Raw genomic sequence first — 25,118 nt, 5'->3', positions numbered from 1 at the left:
CCCCCCCCCCCCCCCCCCCAAAAAAAAAGCTAAATTTCTTTTTACTTACCAGTCTTTTAAATGAAATATAACTCTTTGGTCATTTTTACAACAACAAAAAGGAAGATATGAGCAAACTGTTGATAAAATTATCCAGCTTAGATTTAATATCTCATGGGTATTATAATTGCATAACTTTGAACTAAAATTTTGCGTTATGGCTTTTTTGTTTTAGATTTACAATTTATGTCCTTGGCTCGGCCCTTTCCTTAAAAACTGGAGGGATATGATGAAGAACATTGAAGCTAATAAGGCACACCTGAGGAAGTTAATCTCAGACCTGAAAGAAACTCTGGACCCTGAAATCTGCAGATGCTTTGTGGATGCATTTCTGATTCAAAAGAAGCATCTGAAAGTAAGCAAACCTAAGAGTCCATTCCCAGGCGTCTCAAATGTTGAATAATAATTCCCTTTTGTTCTTTGTGTTATACTAGGATTTCGATGAAAAGAGCTCACACTACCACGATGAAAACCTGCTGTACAGTGTGATGAATTTGTTTGCAGCTGGAACTGATACCACAGCAACTACATTAAAATGGGGTCTTCTTTACATGGCCAAGTTTCCTCATATTCAAGGTGAGAAAATTCCTCCTCAAGCTTCAGTTTTAAAGTTTTCAGATATGAAAGTTAATATAATCACAAATTGTTGATTGTAATTTTAATGTCCAAGCAGATCGAGTTCAGGAGGAGCTGAGCAGGGTGGTTGGAAGCCGTCAGATTCAAACAGAGGACAGGAAGAACTTGCCGTACACTGATGCAGTTATCCATGAGACACAGAGATTTGCAAACATCGGCCCCCTTGCTATTCCTCATAAAACCACTAGAAATGTCACCTTTCAAGGCTACTTCATTAAAAAGGTCAGAGAGTATGATTGATCAACACAGAAAAAAAGATTTTGTTTTTTGCTTAAGTTTTTTTCTCTTCCAACAGGACACAACAGTGTTTCCTCTCCTCACCTCTGTCCTGTATGATGAGAATGAATGGGAGAGCCCTCACAGTTTCAACCCTTCTCATTTCCTGGATGATGAGGGTAAATTCATCAGGAGAGATGCCTTCATGCCCTTTTCTGCAGGTACATTGCTGAATTTTATTCCTAAAACGTGACAAATGTTTGACAACTGTATAAAAAACATAGTGTTTTTAAGATTTTGTGACTTTTATTCACAGTGTGAGGTTTAAGATAAGCAGCAAAGCCTCCACACAGGAGACACCAGCTCATTCAGCAGAGTTAACAACCTAACATTTAACATTTCCTTCACAGGCCGCAGGGCGTGTCTTGGAGAGAGTCTGGCCAAAATGGAGCTCTTCCTGTTCTTCACCTCCCTCCTCCAACGTTTTCATTTCACTCCCCCACCTGGAGTTCCAGAAGATGAACTGGACCTGAAGCCAGTTGTAGGAATGACCCTCGCTCCTAAACCTCAGCAGCTGTGTGCTGTCCGGCGCCGCTGAGCAAGAGAGCCCAACTTACCTAAAATTATTTTGTTCATGTCAGTAAAGTGTAGTAATGTTGAATATTAGGTCTTTATTCATCAATAAACAATTTAATTTAATTTCCAACAATGAGAGAAGACTAGGACACTTGGTTTATCAGTATAAATTTCTATACATCAAACATAATTCACTAATTTTTGTATTTCGTGGTTCTGATTCATCTATCTCTGTGCCACTGTTGCTTTTTTCTCTAGAAAAGATATAAAAAAGAAAGTTAGCAATGGAAGAATTGAAAAAGTACAAACAGATGAGGAGAGTGTGCTCTTTGAAACTTGTGCTTTAACAATTATGCTACAATGTTTTTTTAGGCAGGGATGTGGAACTTTTGACATATTTTTGTATTGCTTGCTGCTTCATCTGAGATCAAATAAACTCTAATCCACCTGCTCTTGATCTTGTCTTTCTTGCAAATGTTGGGGATAATGATAAGGGCTCGCCAAATATGTTGATGAGCTGCATACACTTCAACTCTTACTGATTGTCCATAAATTATTTGGATTTTTCCCAATTTTACATTGACTACAGACGTACAGAGAAAGTCATATGGATTCTTCATAAACTCAGCTTCAAATTCATTTTATGTCTAATGGTTTTGTTTTTATTAAACACTGTCGCTGATAAATTCCCTCAAACAGATGCCTGATTTTATATTTATCCCTGAAACTTTAGTAATACTGCAATCACAAGGCTTTGTTCTGAATAAAGTCGTGCTCTTTCACGCACCAAAGGTCATTGTTTGAATGTTTTTTAAAACTGTGTGCAGTGTTTATTCCTACCTGAGATATGTTTAGTAGAGCTGTCTTGTGCTGAAAAGGAATGGGAACTCCTAAGAAGAGAATGAAGTACTGTGGGAGTTTTCTTGATTGTACTGTTATTATTTCAGCTGTATGCATCTACATTCAACATAAAATTTATGTTGTTGTAAATAAAGTTCGTTGTGGTAGAGTACTAAGCATTTTTTGTGAAAAAAAGAGTTTTCTAATTACCTGAAAATGGAAAACTCAACAAAAAGTAAGAGCAAAATCTAAGATGCAGCATGTAAGACAAACACAACATAATGGACTTAACAAGTACAAAGAAAACCAAGAACCAGTGGGAATAGGTATAATCAGAGAGTAATTCAAGAACTCTGGTGTGAACAATCAGCAAACTAAAACCAGTGAGAAAGGAAAAGCAACAGAAATGTGCAAAAGCACATCTCTATAAAATAAAACAGGAAGTGAACTGAACCAAACTCCAAATGAGAAGGCAAAATCAACAAAAGACTCCAACTAAACACCACAGACTGTGACAGGAGCACCTTTTCATTCTTCTTCTTCTTTATAAATACTACTTTAAATTTAATAAAAAATCATTCATGTAGGACCAATGTGTATTTCACAGAATACATATACATGTCATTCCGGACCAGACAGGAAGTTCTAGTTGTGTGAATTTTTTTTCATTTCACTGAAGACTTAAATTGTCAGCTGTGAGAAGATTGGGCGGTAACTTTAGGACAGCTGCACAGTCTAAAGGTTTGTGTCTCAGAGGAATCCAGAGAAGCTCCCAGGTGATCATAGAAACATGTTGGAGGATATTTTTCAGTCCCCCACTTCAGTCTCTCTGTTTGGGGTCTTTGTTGCTCTGCTGCTCCTCCACCTTCTTCACTCCACCTTCAGTTCCCAAAAAAGACCAGAACCTCCAGGACCCAGACCTCTTCCTGTTTTTGGGAACCTGTTCCAGGTGGATCTGAAGAGACTCGACCAAAGTCTTTTTAATGTGAGTAAGTACCTGTTTTATTTCTGCCCGTTGTACATCACAAGTCTCACCTTTTAGTTGCATCATGTTTTCAGCTTTCTAAAACATATGGACCAGTTTTCCAAGTCTACTTTGGACCAAAGAAGGTGGTGGTTCTGGCCGGTTACAGGACCGTCAAAGAAGCTCTGCTGAACCAGGCTGATGAGTTTGGAAACAGAGAAATAACTCCAATTCTCAATGATTTAACCCAGGGACATGGTAAAAACATGTTTACACAAATTAACCGATATAATATGTTGTCCTTGTTGAAACAAACCAACTTATTCTGTTTCCAGGGATTCTGTTTTCCAACGGAGACTCGTGGAAAGAAATGAGGCGTTTTGCTCTGTCAACACTGAGAGATTTTGGAATGGGCAGAAAGATGAGTGAAGAGATAATTATTGAAGAATGTGGCTACCTGATTAAAGAAATGGAACAATATGGAGGTAACTCTTTTTAATCATTTGAGGTGATTTTTCACACAAACAGGTTATTTTTATTTTTTTTGGTTTTATGAGGACAAAGAGCTGAATTTACGTTGTCCTTTTTTTTAAAAAAAAAAAAACTGATTGTTTTGATTCTAAAATAAGATTTAGACTTTGTGTACTGATTCAGAACAAAATATGTCCCTTCTTTAGAAACAAGGGTGTAAAATAGCATGATTTGTTATAAATTTACCACAATATTTTACAACCCAAAAGTGTTTCCAGTCTTTTGAAGAATTTATTCTATTTTTTTCTTGTTTGTTTGTTTTTCAATTCTGCCACAGGTGAAGCCTTCAACAACACTCAGGCCATCAATTATGCTGCTTCAAACGTGATATCAGCTCTAATGTTTGGAAAGAGGTTTGAATACAAAGACCCGGTCTTCCAAAATATGGTGGAAAGAGACAATGAGACAATTCATCTGATGGGAACCGCTTCTATCATGGTATTGCAGAATTAAAATTTGTGTTTTGCATTGAAGTTGTTTGAAATACAACAAATGTATAAATCATTTTTACTAACTATTATTCTGGTGGGTGTCTGTAGATCAAACCAAATGTGTGCGCGCAGACACTCAATAAATTTATTTATGCATGTATATGTGCGTGCATGTGAAATAATTTGTCCACCTTGGACTGAAGATCTCTTAGAGTTTACAATATAATTTCACAACTTTTAGCAAAAACAAAACAAACAAATAAAAAAAACTTTGTACTGGGGCTTTTTCTAGATGTACGATTTATTTCCTTGGCTGGGTCCTTTCTTTAAAAACTGGAGGAATTTGATGAAGAACAATGAAGACAGTTTAGCTGACCTGAAGAAGTTAATCGCAGACCTGAAAGAAACTCTGGACCCTGAGATCTGCAGATGCTTTGTGGATGCATTTCTGATTCGTAAGAAACATTTGAAAGTAAGTCGACCTCAACAAGTCAATTCCCAAGCTGTAAAAATTTAATAATTTACTTTTTTTTTTCTCTCTCTTGATGTTACACCAGGATGATGAAGTCAAAAACTCTCACTACCACGATGAAAACCTGCTGTACACTGTAGATGATTTGTTTGCAGCTGGAACTGATACCACAGCAACTACATTAAAATGGGGTCTTCTTTACATGGCCAAGTTTCCTCATATTCAACGTGAGAAAATTCATTCAGTTTTAGGTTTTCACATATTGGATAAGAAACCGTCAATCCATTTTCTTTACTTGCTTTCTCCTTTCCAGGTTGTGGGGAGTTAGTCCCTATCTCACGTGGAGAACACCCTTGACAGGTTGCAAGTTCATCAAGAGCTAAAACTGTTTATTTTACTGTGTTTCCAGGTTGCGTTCAGGAGGAGCTGAGCAGGGTGGTTGGAAGCCGTCAGGTTAGAATAGAGGACAGGAAGAACTTGCCGTACACTGATGCAGTTATCCATGAGATACAGAGATTTGCAAACATTGCCCCCATGGCCCTTCCTCACACAACAAGCAACGATCTCACCTTTCAGGGCTACGTTGTAAAAGAGGTCAGAGAATTGGATTTATTCAGCTGGACAGATTTTTGTTCCCTGTCTGACACAAATTTTGTCTTCATGTGGTCTGCTTGTTTTAACCTGCAGGGAACTACAGTGTTTCCTCTTCTCACCTCTGTCCTGTATGATGAGAGTGAATGGGAGAGCCCTCACAGTTTCAACCCTCCTCATTTCCTGAATGACGAGGGTAAATTCATCAGGAGAGACGCCTTCATGCCTTTCTCAGCAGGTATGTTTCAGAAACCTGACAGTTTTAATGCTGGTTCACACAATATCTTTTTTCATTGTATTATATTTTTAGATCTTTTAGTTTCCTTAGTGAAAATAAAATTGCTTAGATACTCAGTAAAGTTGCAATGTACAGGGCCCCACCATCTCAAGCAATCAACACAATACAGTAAACCTCATGATCCTTTTGGAGTCAGTGCTATCCCAATAGCTATTTTCGTAAAAGAAATCCACAAAAACACCATCAAAGCTAGCACATATTTCAAACATGACACATTACTGTTTTGTAAAAAGACAGAAAAACGAACTTTCAACATGAAAACTGAATTAATTGAGGATTAAATGTACCCCTCCCCCCATCTTTGCAGGCCGCAGGGCGTGTCTTGGAGAGAGTCTGGCCAAAATGGAGCTCTTCCTGTTCTTTGCCTCCCTCCTCCAACATTTTCATTTCACTCCCCCACCTGGAGTTTCAGAAGATGAAGTGGACCTGAAGCCAGTTGTAGGTCTGACCCTCACTCCTAAACCTCAGCGGCTGTGTGCTGTCCATCGCCTCTGAGGAACAGAGACCAACTGGATAGTCTTTTGTTTCTATAACAAATGTGTGGTCATGTTGTAAAATTGGAAATAGTTGGAATAATTATTACAACTAACTGCAGTTCACTTCAAATTACAGGCTTGTTGACAGCATAAGAATATTCCTCACTAAACCTTCTCTACCTCCTATGCATTAAAATTTAAGTAGTTTTTATTATTTTATGAAATCTCTTGTGGGGGGGGGGAAGCTGCCTGCATTAAATACTTGACTGTGGAATCATGTCAAATTATACAACTATAACTACATACAGGGCAACAGCCTTTTTACTGTGTGTTCTTCTTTTTGGTTTACCACCATGTTGACTACTTCTCCTTTTTCCAAGGCATCAAACTCTACCATGTTGTTTGTATCTGTGATACACTCATCTAATGTCTCCATTTTCTGCCTTTCAGACTTATTCAATTGTATGTCACTGCATCACTTATTTCACCTAATGCTCCTCGTTTAGTTACCTCAGTGAATGTTGCTGTTACTGCATCTGTGCAGTCAAGTAATGTATTGTTAAAGTTTAATTTTAAAAATAAATTTTTACAAAAGATCAAATTGTGTGACTGCCCCATTCTGTGACTCTTGGGCTTGCTGCTGTCTTGGGCTAGAAAGTTTTAAAACACTCTTCAAGAAAAAAGGTTGTAGATAAGAAACCTAAACACCAAATAACTTGGGAGTTAAAAATCAAATCTACAACTTGTCTAGATGTGAAACCTCAGCAGATTGAAGCTCAAAGTGCAGACTGCAAAAATGTGTTTCCAAAGAAAACACAATTGTGTCACTTATCTCCTTTATCTGTTGTATCAAAGGGCAGCTGCCTTCAATCAGCAAAAAGTTTTCTTACAATTGATGTGCAAGGACAACGTGACAGGTAAAATCAATAGCTGTCCCAGAACATTGCAGCAAAACATTTGTTAATGAATGTACTGTAAAACAAAGCTCAGTCTGAATATTAAAACACAGCTGTGTGGATCATGCATGTATATTTAACTTAGCCAAAAGGGAGGATTTGATTGGTTGGTTAAAAAGAGACAGACAGCCCTGCTCCAAAGAAATGTTCAAACTTTCAGAAAGAATTCTTCATCACACAAACAGAAGCGGCTAAGATACAATAACGTGCAAAGAGTTTTCAAACACTAAATCCTTTATATTTGATTTCCTAAGAGCCAAACTTTATTTTAATATTTTAGAGTGGTCTTTTTTTTCCTGTGGTATTGCTCTCATAATTGACATGTTTTATATTGAACTTATCTTTGTTTATGCATGTTTTATGTAAAACCCCCCAGTAATTTTAATAAGATGCTGTACTTATATAATAGTTAGTTAAGAGACCTAAAAACAGAATAAAAAGCTGGAGACAGCAGTTCAATAACAGCTTAATTTTTTTTTCCTCACAAAGTGGTGCAGTATATATGATCACAACAGTGACTGAAAGACATTTACAGAACACAAAGACCTGACAGGGGACAGAGAAAACACGGTGTCTTTATAATCAACACACGTAAACAATCAGCAAGCGCTTTGTCAGAGAGCAAAGCCCGCTGAAATGTGCAAAAGTAGATAAGGGCTCTACACAATAAAACAGGAAGTGAACTGACCAATTCACAGAACGATGAGGCAAACACACAACATCCAACTGAACCCCTCAGACAATAACAGATGCACTTTTCCCAAATTACTTTGGATTGAATTAGAACAGGTAATGAAAGACTTGTCCAGATTGAAAACTACATCAAACAGGAAGTTCTGGATGTGACAGAACTTCCTGTTTTTGCTCATTTTCATTGAATTTGCCACTTGACAGAAGCTCTAGATTATCTGTAAAGCGACTGCAATGTGGCTTTAGGACAGCTGCAGACAGAAGAGGACTCAGGAGAAGCTCACAGACGATCATAGAAACATGTTGGAGGATATTTTTCAGTCCCCCACTACAGTCTCTCTGTTTGGGGTCTTTGTTGCTCTGCTGCTCCTCCACCTCCTTTACTCCAGCTTCAGTTCCCAAAACAGACCAGAACCTCCAGGACCCAGACCTCTTCCTGTGCTTGGTAACCTGTTCCAGGTGGATTTGAAGACAATCCACCACAGTCTTTTTATTGTGAGTAAATTAGTGTTTGTCATGTGCTTGTATTCCACGGTTTTAAAAAGTCACGGAGCACAAAACCAATAGTTTTTTTTCTTCCTGTTATACCTTTCTAGCCGTTTAAATACATGCAATAGAGATTTTCTTTAATGCCCGGTGTATGTGTTATAATTTACTAGAACTTTCAAGCGCACTTACGGATGTTTGTCAACAAGAAGCGCACAACCCACAGTCACCCTCCAGGTGCGAATATAAACCCCTCAGGTCCGGGGGCTCAGACCCAGGGGCTCGGATCCGGGGACTCAGATCCGGGTGGTCAGATCCGGGGGGTTGGATCCAGGGACTCAGGTTTGGGGGCCCAGATCTGGGGACAGGTCCGTGGGCTTGGGTCTGGGGGCTCGGATCCAGGGACTGAAGTCCAGGGACTCAGGCCTGGGGGCTTGGATCAGAGGGACTGAGTCCAGGGGTCCACTTTTCCTTTCTCTAAGTTGAATAAACTGGGTCTATTCAACTAATCAGTGTCAAGAGTACATGAAATAACTGATGGTGATTTTGGTACATTTTTTGTCTTCAAATTTTTCTGTTAATATTGTGATACCCTGGTATTTTTACTCACTGTTATACTGTCAATCTCATACTGGCCTAATTTTTTTTTTTTGTAAAATTTATCTCAATGTTGTTTTTTTTAGCTTTCCAAAAAATATGGATCTGTGTTCCAAGTCCGCCTTGGACCAAAGAAGGTGGTGGTTCTGGCTGGTTACAGGACCGTCAAAGAGGCTCTAGTGAACCAGGCGGAAGCGTTTAGAAACATAGAAATCACTCCACTTTTCCATGATATCAACCAGGGACACGGTAATAAGAAAATATTTTTAAAGTGATTTTATTTTCATTCTTATAACACGCTGACGCGTTCTGTTTTCAGGTATAATACTTGCCAACGGAGACTCGTGGAAAGAAATGAGGCGTTTTGCTCTGACAACTCTGAAAGATTTTGGAATGGGCAGAAAGATGAGTGAAGAGATAATTATTGAGGAATGTGGCTACCTGATTAAAGAATTTGAACAATTTGAAGGTAAATATTTTTAATCATGTCAGGTGATTTTCACACACGCACAAACAAATTTTTTTTGTGTTGTTGTTTTGGTTTTATGGGGAAAAAGAGCTGAATTCACATAAGCGAAGAAATAATCATTGAGGAATTTAACTGATCAAAGAATTTGAACAATCTGAAGGTAACTCCAAGCACTGCAGAGAATTATTCACACATTAAAACAGTTACACTTATTGTAACGGGGTCATTATGACACAGAAATGGATAATTTTACAGTTCTGTTCTCTCGAAATGTTAAAAATAACACTTTTGTTTCCAACCTTGCCACAGGTAAAGCCTTCAGCAACACTCAGGTCATCAGCTATGCTACTTCAAATGTGATATCGGCTCTGGTGTTTGGAAAGAGATTTGATTACAAAGACCCATTCCTAAACATTATGATGGAAAGAAATTATGAGAATATTCGTCTAATGAGCTCAGCCTCCATCCAGGTACAGTAGCAGCATTTAATGATTACAAGCAAAATGCATTACTTTAAATTTAGCTGGGTTTTGACTGCTGTTCTTAAAATACATGGAAAATCATTACAAGTTTTCTAAATCTACAGAGATTCATTAATATTTTGATTTAGTTCTGCATACAGTAGGTAAGACATTTAGAGATGAAGGTGATGATTTAGATAACTAAGACATTTCTTGTTTATTTGACTGGGTTGCCCATAACTTGAAATTTTATTTTATATTATTTTATTTCTAAGATTTACAACGTAATTCCTTGGATCGGCCCTTTGTTAAAAAACTGGAGAGATTTCAAGAAAAACATTGGAAACTCACTGGCAGATATAAAAAAGATAATAGTGGATCTGAAGAAAACTCTGGACCCTGAGGTGTGCCGATGCTTTGTTGATGCATTTCTGATTCATAAGAAACAGCTGGAGGTGAGCAGTCAAAATCTAATGTCTCCATTTCCACGCTTAAAATGTTGATCAGTAAGTTAATTCTTTCTCTTTTTTTGTTATATGCAAGGATTCTGAGAACAGGAACTCACACTACCATGATAACAACCTGCTGTACAGTGTGATGAATCTGTTTGGAGCTGGAACAGAAACAACAGCAACAACTCTGAAGTGGGGTCTCCTTTACTTGGTCAAGTTTCCTCATATTCAAGGTGCAAAACTGCATCAGTCTAAATTTACAGTTTTCACACTAAATTATTGTTAATGCATAAATACATTTTGCTATATCAAATTTAATTGTTCATCCAGACCGTGTTCAGGAGGAGCTGAGCAGGGTGGTTGGAAGCCGTCAGGTTCGAATAGAGGACAGGAAGAACTTGCCGTACACTGATGCAGTTATCCATGAGATACAGAGAGTTGCAAATGTCGCCCCTGTGCTTCCTCACACAACAACCAAAGATGTCACCTTACAGGGCTACTTCCTTAAAGAGGTCAGCAGCTCACATAAAAGTCCAGTTCAACAAGAATTGAGTGTTTGAATGACTGAATGGAATCATCTTTATTGCCACAAAAGAAATAATAATATAGAAATAATGCCTTTTTTCAAGTCTGGAACAAAAAAAAATAGATTTTTTGAACCTACTTTCTTTCCACCATCAGGGGACAACAGTTCTTCTTCTTCTTCTTTCTGTCCTGTCTGATGAGAGTGAATGGGAGAGCCCTCACAGTTTCAACCCTTCTCATTTCCTGGATGATGAGGGTAAATTCATCAGGAGAGATGCCTTCATGCCCTTTTCTACAGGTACTAAATGATAAGGCTTAAAGTTTTTACAAATAAGATTGAGTTTTCAGATTTGTGGTTCAGAGCTTTTTTGATGTGTTTGGGTTCCTTATGCTTCCTTTTTCGTATTTGTGAAGACATGTTCAGTTTGACAGTGTAGGATTCTGAATGCAGAAAATTTGTGATCCAGTGGATGTGGTGAGAGTCAAATAGAAGGTGCTGATCTTAGTGGGTTTGTGTTCTATAAACTTCAGTGTTTGGCCTTCCATCTTTCTTAATGGATGACTAAACCTTAAATTAAAGTTAAATAAAAAATACCGACTCTAAACAAAGGAGGATGTCTCAAGTTTCAACTCTCCAGAACTTAAAGCTGTGCTGTTTACCTAGGACACTGAAGCTTTGATCTGGAAATTAAATAACATCTGACTTTACCATGTTCCATTTTGAAGTTGGAAAACCAACAGGATGTGTTAATTGTTGTGCTCAGAGGCCAGGCTAACTACCACTAGCATTACAACTCATCAACAACGGATGTCTCCGCATTCTGTGATTCTGTATGTTCAAATGCTGCAGCAACATGTTCAACGTTAGTGGTTGAACAGTACTTTGCAAGTGACTGGATTACTGAGATACAAAAATAAAACATTTATTTCTGCAATTATCTTTTCATGCGCAAGTTGGATTTGAGGTTATGGCTGATCAGGAATCTCAGACTTTCTGACTTGGAATTCTAAACTTGAGGGACGTTACAGTTCAAGTCAGAATTTTTGAGTTCAGATTACAAATGGAACTCAGGATTACAGTGGAGTATTAATTCTAATCCCCCGTTAGTTTCACCCCATTTTGGATTTTTATGCATGTAACCAAAATTCTCATGTGGACCAGGCCAACAAAAACCAAACAACCCTCATGAGGGGGTGGAGAGGAAATCATTTGCACGTGAGTTCAGTTTGCATAAATGGAGCAACTCATAGCGGTTTACTTGAAATTTTGTACTTCTGGTTTTAATTTGACAAAGCTCCTCAGATGAGTAGGGACAATAAACAAGAAAAGCTTTATTTAAGATTTCATAAGATAAAGATTTGTTGGCTCTAGTAGCCTTATATATGGAAAGAACACAGCTAAGACCACAGACCTGAATGTAAACTCAGGTTTTGTGCTCTGAGAACTCCCTGCTTTCAAACACATATTACCAAATCAATCAGGCGAGCTAATTAAAAACTCCAATACAGAATCTATAGGATGACTTTGCACCATCTTTGCAGGCCCGAGGGCGTGTCTTGGAGAGAGTCTGGCCAGAATGGAGCTCTTCCTGTTCTTTGCTTCCCTTCTTCAGCACTTTCGTTTCACTCTGCCACCTGGAGTTTCAGAAGATGAACTGGACCTGAAGCCAGTTGAAGGTTTTACCCTCGGTCCTAAACCTCAGCAGCTGTGTGCTGTCCAGCGCCAATGAGGATAAGAGCTGGACCTCCTTGATTGAAAAGGGTGGTGATGTTATTTTATGTACTAACAATACTGTGACTTTATGTATGAGTGATGATCTTTTAAATAAAATACAGTTTTATTATGTAAAAAAAAGTTTGACAGTTCCATACTCTGAGGAAATTCCACTTCATCAAAAAAGCCTGTAGACTGAAAAACAATAGCTCCTTGATGAAGAACTTTCCTTTCCCAGAACTAGGTCATGTTTTGCTTGGGGACTGAATACTTCTCTAACTCAGTAACATGCAAATCAATTTGTACCTTTCATATAATGCGTTTTTGCTATTAAAAATGACCACAACAATCAGAGATTGTTATTTTCTTTGTAAATAAACTTGCAAATCAAAAAGGTACTTTTCCAAATAGTTTGCCAATAATTTCAGTAGAAAGCTGTCATAATGTAGCATTAACAATTAGCAAACTAACATTTGTCAGACAGCAAAACCAACTGAAATGTACCAAAATGAAACGGGAAGTAAACTGACCAAAACACAGAACACTAAGGCAAACAGGAAGAAAACTGAATCCCACAGTCTTAATTTTTTTCATTTTACTTTTGCATTCTTGCCAAAACAGGAAGTTCTAAATGTGGCAACTTCCTGTTTTTGCAAAATCTCAGTGAATTTGTCATTTGACAGGATTTGGGTTGTCTGTTGTGAAAGGACAGTGTTACGTCCCAGCTCGGCCATAGGAGTAAAGACGTGACATTTAAGACTCCCAGACTCTTTTAGGTGGTGAAAAGGAAAAGAGTTTATTCTTGCTGAGCTTAAAGAATTGGGTGAAAAGTAAAGTTACAATAAACATAAACTTCAAACAAGTGGGTAGCACATGAAAGAAAAATGTCCCTCACTAACAAAGTCTAAGTAAGGGCTGAAAACCAAACAAAGCACAGAAGTACCAGACAACAAGCAAACCCAAGATACTTCTAAAACACAAAGTCACAACACGTTAAACTATCTAGTCTAACAAAGCGACAAAGCTGAAATCAGAGGCACACAGTCAGCAACAAGGCGCACTGTTCAAACAAAGGAACAGCCGCCCTGGGGAAAGGAAGTGAGGGTTTAAATATGGCAAGCCTCCTCAGGGATAGGTGGAGCAGTCAATTGGCCAGCCAATCACGACGTCTGTAGGCGGCGACCAGGAAGGAGAGACAGGAAGGGTTGCATCCAATGGTCCCACAACAGAGCCTGCACAAGGAGGAGGAGGGAAAAAAGAAAACATACACCGAAGGCCACCGGGCCGTAACAGACAGGAATGTAGCTTTAGAGCAGCTGCGCAGTCAAAGCTTTGTATCTCAGAGGACTCAGAAGAGGCACACAGGAAACATGTTGGAGGATATTTTTCAGTCCCCCACTTCAGTCTCTCTGTTTGGGGTCTTTGTTGCTCTGCTGCTCCTCCACCTTCTTCACTCCACCTTCAGTTCCCAAAACAGACCAGAACCTCCAGGACCCAGACCTCTTCCTGTGTTTGGGAACCTGTTCCAGGTGGACCTGAAGAGACTCGACCAAAGTCTTTTTAATGTGAGTAATTTACTGGTTGTCATTGAATTTGTTCTCCAAATTACAGACAAACATATTTTTGTAAAATGTGAGTCTTATCTTTAGTTGCATCATGTTTTCAGCTTTCTAAAAAGTATGGACCAGTGTTCCAAGTCTACTTTGGACCAAAGAAGGTGGTGGTTCTGGCCGGTTACAGGACTGTCAAAGAGGCTCTGGTGAACCAGGCTGATGAGTTTGGAGACAGAGATATATGCCCACTTTTCTATGATTTGAACCAGGAATATGGTAAATAAAAATGCTTTAAACATGTGTAAACTACTTTGTTGTTGTTGTTAAAACCAGTTAATTTCTTTATGTTTTTAGGTATTCTATTTTCAAACGGAGACTCGTGGAAAGAAATGAGGCGTTTTGCTCTGTCAGCACTGAGAGATTTTGGAATGGGCAGAAAGATGAGTGAAGAGATAATTATTGAGGAATGTGGCTACCTGATTAAAGAATTTGAACAATTTGAAGGTAACTCTTTTAAACAGTGCACAGGTTTATTTACACTGTTACAGTTATTATGAGAGGGCCTTTGTGACATTTGTAGAGAATATACAATCCTCACCCAAAAATAAACCATTCCTTTAAATGATTGTGCTGACTAAATTTTGTCCCAGGTGAAGCCTTCGACAACACTCAGGCCATCAACTACGCTACTTCAAATGTGATATCAGCTCTGATGTTTGGAAAGAGGTTTGAATACAAAGACCCGGTCTTCCAAACTATGGTGGAAAGAGACAATGAGACAATTCATCTGATGGGAACAGCATCTCTTGTGGTATGCTAGATTTACTTTACGACTACAAGAAAACTTTCTACTGTGCATCTTAAAGACTGTGAGTTTTTGACTGCGAGTTCAGACATTATTTGGAATATCTTTTTTAAAATTCCCAAATCAGTAAATTTACAGAAATTCATTAAGCTTTGATTCATCTCTGCATTCAAAAGACTAAAGAAAACATTTAGTTTGGTTATAACAAAGACAGAGCAAACGTTTATATCTTTGTCAAGCATGATATGTACATTTAATTCTTCTTTTCAATTAAACGTTTGGTGTTTTTGTTACTTTTATTTAACCAGTTTTATCTGCTTTTAAAACTTTAAAAAATTGATTAGATTAAATATTTGCATAAATGCAGAAAAATTATGAAAAACGTCTGTTTCCTGATTTGCTCAGTCTTACTTGTTTCTTAAAATCAAAACATATTTCTTTATAATGACCTTTTTTTTAGCAGTTATTAGTACCTTGTTAGACAAAAAAAGATATACCATTTACGTATGTATTAAAACAGAATAACCAAATGAAATTTCCTGCTCAAACTGAACAACTTCTATACTTCTATCAATTTAGTTTTAATTGAGTTTATATATATATATATATATATATATATATATATATATTGCTTTTTCTAGATTTACAACATGATTCCTTGGATGGGCCCTTTCCTTAAAAACTGGACTGATTTGATGAAGAACATGGAGAACAATAAGGCAGACATTAGGAAGATAATAGCAGATCTGAAGCAAACTCTGGACCCTGAGACGTGTAGGTGCTTCATAGATGCATTTCTGATCCGTAAAAATCAGCTGGAGGTGAGAATTCAAATGTCAATGAGTTCATTCCCTGGATGTAAATGCTAATGGGTAAGTTTTCTTTTTTCTTTTTCTTTGAGGTCTATCAGGATTTAGAAATGAAGAGCTCTCACTACAGAGATGAAAACCTGCTGTATAGTGTGATCAACTTGTTTGCAGCTGGAACTGACACCACAGCAACAACCCTGAAGTGGAGTCTCCTTTACATGGTCAGGTTTCCTCAGATTCAAGGTGAAGTTCCATTCTCAGCTGGCAGTTTTCAAATTAATATGTTGTTAATTCACCAATAATCATTGGTAAGAAAATGTTTAATGTGTATCCAGATCGTGTTCAGGAGGAGCTGAGCAGGGTGGTTGGAAGCCGTCAGGTTCGAATAGAGGACAGGAAGAACTTACCGTACACTGATGCAGTTATCCATGAGATACAGAGACTTGCAAACATTGTCCCCATGGCCCTTCCTCATGCAACAAGTAAAGACATCACCTTACAGGGCCACTTAATTAAAGAGGTCAGTATTGTTTACAAGAGGTATCGCAAATATCTTTCTTCATGTCTAAAATTATAATTTATTTTGTTTGTTTGACGCCTACTTTCTTTTTTAATCTGCAGGGAACTACAGTGTTCCCTCTTCTCACCTCTGTCCTGTATGATGAGAGTGAATGGGAGAGCCCTCACAGTTTCAACCCTTCTCATTTCCTGGATGATGAGGGTAAATTCATCAGGAGAGATGCCTTCATGCCTTTCTCAGCAGGGCGCAGGGCGTGCCTTGGAGAAAGTCTGGCCAAGATGGAGCTCTTCCTCTTCTTCGCCTCTCTCCTTCAGCATTTCCAGTTCACTCCCCCACCTGAAGTTTCAGAAGATGAACTGGATCTAAAACCAGTTGTGGGCCTGACCCTCGCTCCAAAACCTCAGAAACTGTGTGCTGTCTGTCGCCTCTAAAGAGCAGAGCTGGAACGTCTTAATTCTGGCTTGATTTGTGTCATGACAAAGGTGTTGTGATGTTGGGACATACGACATTATTATCATTATGATTTTTATTATCATTTATAAAGGTAAAATCAAAGTGGTTGTGTTGTTCATGGAATTATCCCTAAGTGTACTTCATTTTCCTATATTGATCATATATAATGACTAATATCTTGCTTCCAATAACATCACATGCACTGTAAACTCACCAGTGTGTCTGCATATAACACAAACTTTATTGTCTTGTTTGAGTTTCTCGTTTAAATAAATCACATGACCCACAACTATATAAGACTTGTGATCTAACATAATTACAACCTGTAGCTTCCTATTTCCGGACATAAGATGCTGCCATGTTGTTAAAAACACATGAGATTTCTGCTATCAGCTCAAAAGACACATCTCCATTAGGAAGACTTGGTTCCAGCAGTCACGAGAAAATCAATTAAGTGCAGGTTGACTATAATTACATTTATTAAAGCCTTCTAATATGTAGTCTATATTTGGAAGGCACGAGGTCCAGCTATTATATATGTTTATGCATTTATTTTTGCCCTTTAGGAAACACGATGAGGCGCACGTGACATAAATGTCATAATCAGAGGGACGTGTGATTGACCGTGCGCTCAGGTGACTCGTCGTCTCGGGACTGTTTTTCACAATCTTTTGGGCGTTTTGTGGGTCCGCATCATTTAGTGGGCGGAGTTTCCACCTCACTTCTCGTGCGGATCACGGTGTTGTGCTTTCAGGTTAAGATACAGAGGAGATAATGGAAAAACAGAAGCTTTCTGAACCACTGAATCAATATGAAGCATTTGTGTTGACGTGGTTCTGTGATTTAAAACATTTGATGCAGTTTGGCATGGCGCCATCTGCTGGTCAAACTTTAACATTACAGTTGCATGAAGCTAAAGGAGAAAGGCGACATGAAACAATAAGAACAAACGTTTATGACATTATAAAAAATAATAGACAATTAATAAACAACAACTTTCATGATGTGAGTGTTCAGGAGTCAAAATGGGATTATAGTCATAAAACTCCCAAAGCTTGATGCTGAAGGTGATTTTGTCTTATACTTGATATATTAAAAAGGAGGATATTTAAAAACATTTTTTAGCACAGGTATTCTTTTACAAAATAACTAAAAATTGCCATTTTTTTGCCAGACTGACAGACTCCTGCTTTAAACTTTATTTCATTCAGAGGGATTATATTTTACAATTTTCAACGCATTCAAACCCTGCAAAAATGGCCTGTAAATGGTCATAAATTAAGATTTTCTTTGCTAAAAAAATGAGCCCATTCCCTCACAATGAGAAGATTTCTGTTTGCAAATGAAACACCCACTTTTATCCCCTTTGGCAGCACTCAGTGAATCTTTTACTGTTTATCACTTCTGATGGAGCAGAGATAAGAAACTAAAAACAAAGCGAGGCCAGATTTAGCTTTTTGTTTGTTTGTTTTTACAGAAACAAACATTTTCACATAAATGACACTGAAAACGGAAGGTCGATCATTTGTACAAACAGCAAAATTATTGTTTAGAAATATATCTGTCTCTAAATATCGATATCAAAACTTGATCTGCATATTTATACTCTGTTATGTAAAAGCAACACAAACTGAACTTTGAAATCTTTGTAATAATCAACCAAAAAAAATCTTATATAATAAAAAAATCAAAGTCAAGTTTTATATTCAACATTTAAATAAAACATTAACCACATTTTGGGGGGTAATGTTTAATTCAAATTTGACTTGACTTTTGTTTGATCAAACAAGGTTAAGAAATGTTGTTGTTTTTTAACAAAGACGTCATGAATTCAGAGTATTTAGAGTATGTATTTAGAGACAGATACATTTCTAAACAATAAGTTAAATCTTTGTATAAATGATCTTTCTGATTTCAGTGTCATTTTTATGAAAATCTTTGTTTCTGTAAAAACAAACAAACAAAAAGCTAAGTCTGGCCTTTCTTTGTTTTAAGTTTCTTATTTCTGCTCCATTAGAAGTGATAAACAGTGAAAGGCATTCAAGCAGAAAACCTTTCATTCTAAGAAAATGAGCCACTGTTTGGCAGAGAAAGTCTTAATTTACAGGCATTTTTTCAGGGTGTGAATGACCAGGTGAGCTTAAATGTTTCAATTATAATCCCTTTGAATGAAATAGTTTAAGGCAGAAGTCTGTCAGGCTGGAAAAAAAAAAAGGTTTTTAAGTTATTTTGAACTGTAAAATAATACCTGTTATATTTTTTAAATGTCCATTTGGGATATAACAAAGTTACAGCAAAGCAAAAACACCCTTTCAGTTCAAGCTTTATGAGTTTTATAATTTTAATCATATTTTGTGACCTCTCATATCATAAGGGCTGTTTGAAAATTAAAATTTAGAAACCTCCCTGTCCTATAATTACGTTAACAATAAAACCCGCATGATTGGTAAAAACACACGCAAACCACACAGTAGATGTCACAGGTGGGGGTGCATCTTTGAGGCTTGGAAGCTTCAGTTTTTTTGTTTTTTTTCCATCACAGAGTCATCGGGCGGACCAGGAGCGGCCGCAGTCTGCAGTCCTCCTCCAGGGGAAACGCTGCTGTAGGTGAAGACTGGTGAGCTGCAGAGATTTTATGCATGCATGTTTGTTATTTAACACTTTTCAAGTTCAACGAAAGCTCTGTAGAAATATAAAGTGTTGCAATCAATTGCAATCGACTGCAGCTGCTGAACATTTCACTCATTTTCTGCTTGGAGAAACTTTAAACTCCTGAGCAGAAATATTAGTGGGGCAGACTTTCGTTTTTGTTTGAATCACTAACCACACAAATTTTACAGTTTGAGTTATATTTTCTGTGGTAAAAAACAGAATTTGTTGCATGATTTTTATTTCGTTGCCTGTTTTGGTGCACAGTTGTCGCCTTTTCTCCGCCTCCCTCGGTTTCAGGTTGTGTCTCGTGAAAACGACCCTGTTTAATGATTAAATCAAAGAAACTTTATGCAGACTTTATACAGCCGTCATGCTGCAGCACTGTTACATCACAGCAAGAAGGTCCTGGGTTCAAACCTGGGGTCTTTCTTTATGGAGTTTGACTGGGTTTCCTCCCGCAGTCTGTATTCAAGTCCAGGCCTCCATTGAAAAATAGATTTGTGATTTCAGTTGGATTTGCCTGGTTAGATAAAAGTTAATGAAATAATATACATTAGACTTGGTGCTGCCTGCAGTCCCGATCACCACCGACAGGGGGAGACGATAAATCTGCCCCATAACGTGAAAACTGTGATTATAAAGACAAAATTCCTAAATGTTGAACTGACTGGTTGTTGGCTTTATGCAACATTGTTATACTCAAAAGAGTGTTATTTAAAATAATTATAGCACAGGTAGACACAGAAATTGATCATGGCTCATTCCCTTACGATGAAAAGGGGAAAAACTTAATGTAGTAATTCATTTATTGTTTTATGTTTTACTTTACTTTTTTTAATGACAGAGAAACCCAGTTAAATACATATTTCTCCTCTCCTGTTGATTTTTTGTTTTTGTTTTTGCTCATCTTTGCAGAAATGTGATCAGACCAGATGGGCATGGTTTGACAGTTTTCTTTCTCTATTTAAGGTTTTTGTTTGTTTTTTTTAAACTGAAGCACCGTGAGAAGAATTGGACTGTTCGAGCGTGTTTCCCCAAGAGAAGACTTCTTGAGAAACGATCTGATCATGTTTGAAGATCTTCTGTCCCCCATTTCAGTCTCTCTGTTTGGGGTCTTGGTTGCTCTGCTGCTCCTCCATCTTCTTTACTCCAGCTTCAGCTCCAATGAAAGACCAGAACCTCCAGGACCCAGACCTCTTCCTCTGTTCGGTAACCTGTTCCAGGTGGATCTGAAGTGGCTTGACAAAAGTCTCTTTGAAGTGAGTCACCTATTGTTTATCTTTTTAAAAATGTGTGTGTATTACAGAGGGCAGATTGTGTTTCTGTAAACTATATTTGTGTATGAGCCTGAACTTTTTAGCTGCATTTTATTTCCAGCTCTCCAAAAAATATGGACCAGTGTTCCAAGTCTACTTTGGGCCGAAGAAGGTTGTGGTTCTGGCCGGTTATAAAGCAGTCAAACAAGCTCTTGTGAACCAGGCAGTTGAATTTGGAAACCGAGATATCACTCCAGCATTTTATGATTTGACCAAGAGTCATGGTAGAAAAACAAAACAAAACAAAAATGTCTTGAATTATTAATAATTTTTTGTCCTGTAAAAAAAAAAAAAAAGTTATTGCAATCTCCATTCTTAGGTATCATTTTTTCCAACGGAGACTCGTGGAAAGAAATGAGACGTTTTGCTCTGACAGCTCTGAGAGATTTTGGAATGGGCAAAAAGATGAGTGAAGAGATAATTATTGAGGAGTGTCACTACCTAATTGAAGAACTTGAGCAATTTGAAGGTAATAATCTCTTAAGCAAACATGAACTCAAAGCCCTATAGGCTTTTATTTAACTGGGTCACTGCAACCTTACAGCCGGAGGTGAAAGTTTAACCAGTTTGCTGCACAAAACAACCTCAGTCAATAGGCTGCAGTGACTCAATGTTGTGCAATAAAAAACAGAGGTAGTAGAACTAGTTGGATATTTTTGATAAAGACTGCAGCACTGATGTGATAAATTAAATAGGATATGATTATTTTTTACATAATAAACAAACTTACTTGAGCTGAGATGTACATACCCAACTATATACAGAGTTTAATAGGCTAACAACATTTTACTGACAGCTGAAAAGTGGAAGTTCAACTTGCTGTGTCTGATGCCTACGCAAACTGACTCCATTTTTTGTTAAAACATCAAATTTTCTGCAAGTTAACAAACTGAAACTTAAAATCTTCTAAAAATTTTTCTCTCACTGATAAAAAACAAAACAAAGCAAACCAAAAAACATGTTAAGCACCCAATCAGAGTGGTTGAAACTTAAGTGTCCTAATAAAAAGCTCATATTTTAGTACTGGAATGATTTTTAAAAACATCAGATTAAGTAGATAGTTAGAATTGGAGGCACACCGCTGGTCCCACATCAGAAGGGTGTTGCACCTCTCCAGGCTTGGATACAATAGCTTTTTGGTGCAGAACGGAGACGTACAGCAGTGGTGTTGGCTCACAGCTGTTGGATCTGGCCCTCAAGATCCAGCACTCTGAGTTGGAGCTGATGATCAAACTGATCCTAAATTGGTTGGCTCTGAGTCAGTTTGACTATGCTGCAGTCTGTCGCACATTTAGGCCCGGCTGTTTATTACTGTTTTTCTGACAGGTAAAGCCTTCGAAAACACCAAGCCCTTTAATTATGCTGCCTCAAATGTTATATCCGCTCTGATATTTGGGAGAAGATTTGATTACAAGGACGCGATCTTCCAAGCTATGGTGCGAAGAGAAAATGAGATCATCCGTCTGACAGGATCAGCTTCTGTCTGGGTATGATAATTACTTCAAGAATAAAAGTAAATTTATTTTGTAAGAACTCTGGGTGGATATATATAAAAGAACATTGCTGCAGTTCATTGAATATTTTCCAAATATTTGTTTTGAAGGTTCTTAGTTCGTATTTTTTCTGTGATTATGTCAACTTTATTTCACGCTGAATTTCTTTTAGATTTACAACGCTTTTCCATGGCTGGCCCCTCTCCTTAAAAACTGGAGGGATTTGATCAAGAATGTGAAAGGAAACGAGACGGATGCAATGAAGTTAATAGCAGACCTGAAGGAATCTCTGGACCCTGAGGTGTGCAGATGTTACGTCGAAGCATTTCTGATCCATAAAAAACAACTGGAGGTAAGTATTCAAACTTCAGTCCAGTCCCTGGTTCTTAAAGTTCATTAATATTTTATTTGGCTTTTATTAGGATTCTGAAATGAAGAACTTGTACTACCATGATGAAAACCTGCTGTACTGCGTGACAAATTTGCTTGAAGCTGGAAATGATACCACAGCAAATACAGTGAAGTGGGGTCTCCTTCACATGGCCAAGAACCCTCATGTTCAAGGTGCAAAAATTCCTCTAAGTTTGTCTGTTTAATTTTTTACATAATGTACCAATCCACTTGTTAGTTTTAATCGTCTTGTGCATCCAGATCGTGTTCAGGAGGAGCTGAGCAGGGTGGTTGGAAGCCGGCAGATTCGAACAGAGGACAGGAAGAACTTGCCGTACACTGATGCAGTTATCCATGAGATACAGAGACTTGCAAACATCTTCCCCTTGGCCCTTCCTCACGCAACAAGTACAGATGTCACATTTCAGGGCTACTTCATCAAACAGGTTAGCTGCTCATATTGAACTTGGAGGTTTATTTGTTCTTTCATAGCTGAAGATATTAAGTTGTTTTGAGGACTGCATTTCTTTTTTCCTTTTACCTACAGGGAACAACGGTTTTTCCTCTTCTTACTTCTGTCCTGTATGATGAGAGTGAATGGGAGAGCCCTCACAGTTTCAATCCTTCTCATTTCCTGGATAAGGAGGGTAATTTCATCAAAAGAGATGCGCTCATGCCTTTTTCTGCAGGTACTTTGCAGAATTGTTATATTTTATATACATGGTTTCAAAAGTGTCTTTTAACTGTGGTATATCTTACTGTTTTAGCCTTAACAGTGAAAAAAGAGGGATGACATAAAAGAAAATTACTTTAAGGATTTTCAGTCTTCAAACTCTGGTTGCTGTTCAGTAGTGTTAGTAATATCCCATACAGATGATTCTATTTAACACTTTACATCTTCCTGCAGGTCGCAGAGCGTGCCTTGGAGAGAGTCTGGCCAAAATGGAGGTTTTTCTGTTCTTCACCTCTCTTCTTCAGCACTTCCATTTCACTCCCCCACCTGGAGTCTCAGAGGATGAGGTGGATTTAACACCAGCTGTGGGCTTCAGCCTCTGTCCTCGGCCTCAGAAGCTGTGTGCTGTCAGACGCAAGTGAAGAAGGCGCCAAAGTCTTCATCTGTGTTTGTATGCCACTGTGAGAGGGAAGTGCTCTTTGGCCCACACCCCTGGCACATTTAGGCATGTAGATTAGGGTTATTGCTTACAATCTATACTGTAAATTTTAACGGTGCATTTAGCCAATGGAAATATGTATATTAAAATATCTATGTGTGAAAGGGTTTTGCATTTTAAAATAATATGGACAATCAGTCCTGTCTGAACCTGACCTGATATCAACAAATTACTGGTGAATTTGATTATTGTTCAATTGCTTACACAGAATAACTTTAGAGACAGTCTTTGTGTTTAATTTAGGAACTCTGCTAATTATTTTGGTATGAAGATCAGAGCCAAATGGTATTTTTTACTTCAGTAGTTGGATTGGAGACCTCCATTGTTAAACATAATCAAATATTTTTATTGTCTCTAAAGAGGGTAGATTGGTCCCTTTTTTAAATTCTAATTTGCTTTTCTTTCTAGATTTATTGTAGATTAACAGCGTTTTGTAGCACTTATAGGTTTCTCCTTTTCTTCTGATTTTTTTTGTTTTTGTTTTTTGTTTCACCTCCACCCACCACCTAGAATTTCAGAAGCTGGACTGGATCATGTGGATCATGTGAAACATGTAGCAGGCTACCTTCAAAGCTATGAGCTGAACATCTTTAAAAAGGGAGAGCTTGTTTTGTTGTTTATGTGAGAGCAAAAGTTTAGTGACGTTAAGGCTTTTGAGAGAATTTAGATTTCAACAACTGTCTGGGAGTGAACTGTTAGCTTAGTACAAACTATCTTGTAACATGTATTGAATTTTAATGTAATCAATTTTCTATTTTAGAACATAAAATTCAAATTTAAATAAACTTTTTGCATGATAAAACAGTTGTCTTGTCTGTGATTTTTGTTCAGATAATACAGCCGTTACCTCTAACCACACATACAACAGCAACCTTGTTTTTGTACCATAATGATCAGTCATACCAGGGATTTTTGGCACAAAATAACAGAAGCATAAGTTGAATAATCTATTAAGCAAATTTTAAAGATTCAAATTGTGTTAATAACTCTATGAAACAAGGGCAGTATGACAACACAATCCTAACTATAACATTTTCATTACTTTGTCTACTGTTTTTATCCTTTGTAACTATTGTGAAAATATGGCATAAGGAATCTTTTTCTTTAAATGTAAATTGATATGTGGACATTATCTGGACACCCACTTAGTGTTTCATGACCCATGGTGGGGTCCTGACTCCACTTTTGGGAACCACTGAGTTGTCTCCATTTTAGGACACCACCATGTTGTTGGGACCCCTTGATGTTTCCATGCACAAAAGGCCTTTCAGCATGAGAGAAACTATGCTCTAACTCAGGGGTCTCCAATCCTGGTCCTGGAGAGCCACTATCCTGCAAGTGTTACTTGTTTCCCTGCTCCAACACACCTGATTTATTCAGTGGTTAAATTACCTCTTCATGTTCTGCAGAAGCCTGTTAATGACACACTGATTCAAATCAGGGGTGTTGGAGCAGAGGAACAAGTAAAACATGCAGGATAGTGGCCCTCGAGGATCAGGATAAGAGACCACTGCTGTAAATCAACAATGCAAAGA

General features: G+C 37.7%; 5 protein-coding genes and 1 long non-coding RNA gene across 8 annotated transcripts in view; 5 read left to right on the top strand and 1 right to left on the bottom strand.

Moving 5' to 3' along the window:
• The window catches only part of LOC108241297 (cytochrome P450 2K1), an 18,460-nt gene extending 16,552 nt beyond the window's left edge, over nucleotides 1-1,908 (top strand). The window contains exons 6-10 of the mRNA XM_037978620.1: nucleotides 215-394; nucleotides 474-615; nucleotides 713-897; nucleotides 971-1,112; nucleotides 1,302-1,908. Of these exons, the coding sequence (XP_037834548.1) occupies nucleotides 215-394; nucleotides 474-615; nucleotides 713-897; nucleotides 971-1,112; nucleotides 1,302-1,489 (837 nt within the window). The 3' untranslated portion in view covers nucleotides 1,490-1,908. The remainder of the gene's footprint in view (nucleotides 1-214; nucleotides 395-473; nucleotides 616-712; nucleotides 898-970; nucleotides 1,113-1,301) is intronic.
• Nucleotides 1,614-2,632, bottom strand: LOC112450804. The gene is made up of 3 exons (XR_003039512.2): nucleotides 2,518-2,632; nucleotides 2,308-2,357; nucleotides 1,614-1,721 (listed from the first exon to the last, which is right to left on the bottom strand). It is a non-coding gene; the product is annotated as an uncharacterized LOC112450804 (long non-coding RNA).
• Nucleotides 2,633-3,015: 383 nt separating this feature from the next.
• LOC108241296 (cytochrome P450 2K1) lies at nucleotides 3,016-6,256 on the top strand. Its single transcript, XM_017425325.3, has 9 exons — nucleotides 3,016-3,292; nucleotides 3,367-3,529; nucleotides 3,607-3,756; nucleotides 4,080-4,240; nucleotides 4,526-4,705; nucleotides 4,791-4,932; nucleotides 5,115-5,299; nucleotides 5,393-5,534; nucleotides 5,902-6,256. Exons 1-9 carry the CDS (start codon nucleotides 3,098-3,100, stop codon nucleotides 6,087-6,089), a joined length of 1,506 nt encoding a protein of 501 aa, XP_017280814.1. The 5' UTR covers nucleotides 3,016-3,097; the 3' UTR covers nucleotides 6,090-6,256.
• A 1,639-nt stretch (nucleotides 6,257-7,895) lies between these two features.
• LOC108241298 (cytochrome P450 2K1) lies at nucleotides 7,896-12,772 on the top strand. The gene is made up of 9 exons (XM_017425331.3): nucleotides 7,896-8,211; nucleotides 8,886-9,048; nucleotides 9,119-9,268; nucleotides 9,578-9,738; nucleotides 10,005-10,184; nucleotides 10,273-10,414; nucleotides 10,512-10,693; nucleotides 10,863-11,004; nucleotides 12,249-12,772. The coding sequence occupies exons 1-9, from the start codon at nucleotides 8,017-8,019 to the stop codon at nucleotides 12,434-12,436; spliced, it is 1,503 nt and encodes a 500-aa protein (XP_017280820.1). The 5' UTR covers nucleotides 7,896-8,016; the 3' UTR covers nucleotides 12,437-12,772.
• A 687-nt stretch (nucleotides 12,773-13,459) lies between these two features.
• Nucleotides 13,460-16,849, top strand: LOC108241293 (cytochrome P450 2K1). Its single transcript, XM_017425323.3, has 8 exons — nucleotides 13,460-13,985; nucleotides 14,087-14,249; nucleotides 14,328-14,477; nucleotides 14,624-14,784; nucleotides 15,420-15,599; nucleotides 15,689-15,830; nucleotides 15,923-16,107; nucleotides 16,209-16,849. Exons 1-8 carry the CDS (start codon nucleotides 13,635-13,637, stop codon nucleotides 16,536-16,538), a joined length of 1,662 nt encoding a protein of 553 aa, XP_017280812.3. The 5' UTR covers nucleotides 13,460-13,634; the 3' UTR covers nucleotides 16,539-16,849.
• A 2,188-nt stretch (nucleotides 16,850-19,037) lies between these two features.
• LOC108241299 (cytochrome P450 2K1) lies at nucleotides 19,038-24,385 on the top strand. Of its 3 annotated transcripts, none has more exons than XM_017425332.3 (10): nucleotides 19,038-19,177; nucleotides 20,182-20,471; nucleotides 20,590-20,752; nucleotides 20,848-20,997; nucleotides 21,855-22,015; nucleotides 22,194-22,373; nucleotides 22,444-22,585; nucleotides 22,673-22,857; nucleotides 22,959-23,100; nucleotides 23,319-24,385. In XM_017425332.3, the coding sequence occupies exons 2-10, from the start codon at nucleotides 20,280-20,282 to the stop codon at nucleotides 23,504-23,506; spliced, it is 1,503 nt and encodes a 500-aa protein (XP_017280821.1). In that variant the 5' UTR covers nucleotides 19,038-19,177; nucleotides 20,182-20,279; the 3' UTR covers nucleotides 23,507-24,385. The 3 variants fall into 3 exon arrangements, with proteins under 3 accessions (XP_017280821.1, XP_024863633.1, XP_037834549.1); XM_025007865.2 differs by having other exon boundaries at nucleotides 19,056-19,163; XM_037978621.1 differs by lacking the exon at nucleotides 19,038-19,177 and having other exon boundaries at nucleotides 20,161-20,471.
• The last annotated feature ends 733 nt before the right edge of the window (nucleotides 24,386-25,118 follow it).

The sequence above is a fragment of the Kryptolebias marmoratus genome, linkage group LG12 (genome assembly GCF_001649575.2).
Source record: "Kryptolebias marmoratus isolate JLee-2015 linkage group LG12, ASM164957v2, whole genome shotgun sequence".
NCBI classification, from domain to species: domain Eukaryota; kingdom Metazoa; phylum Chordata; class Actinopteri; order Cyprinodontiformes; family Rivulidae; genus Kryptolebias; species Kryptolebias marmoratus.
Note: the sequence above shows the minus strand (reverse complement) of the source record. Positions and strands in the feature narration are given on the sequence as shown.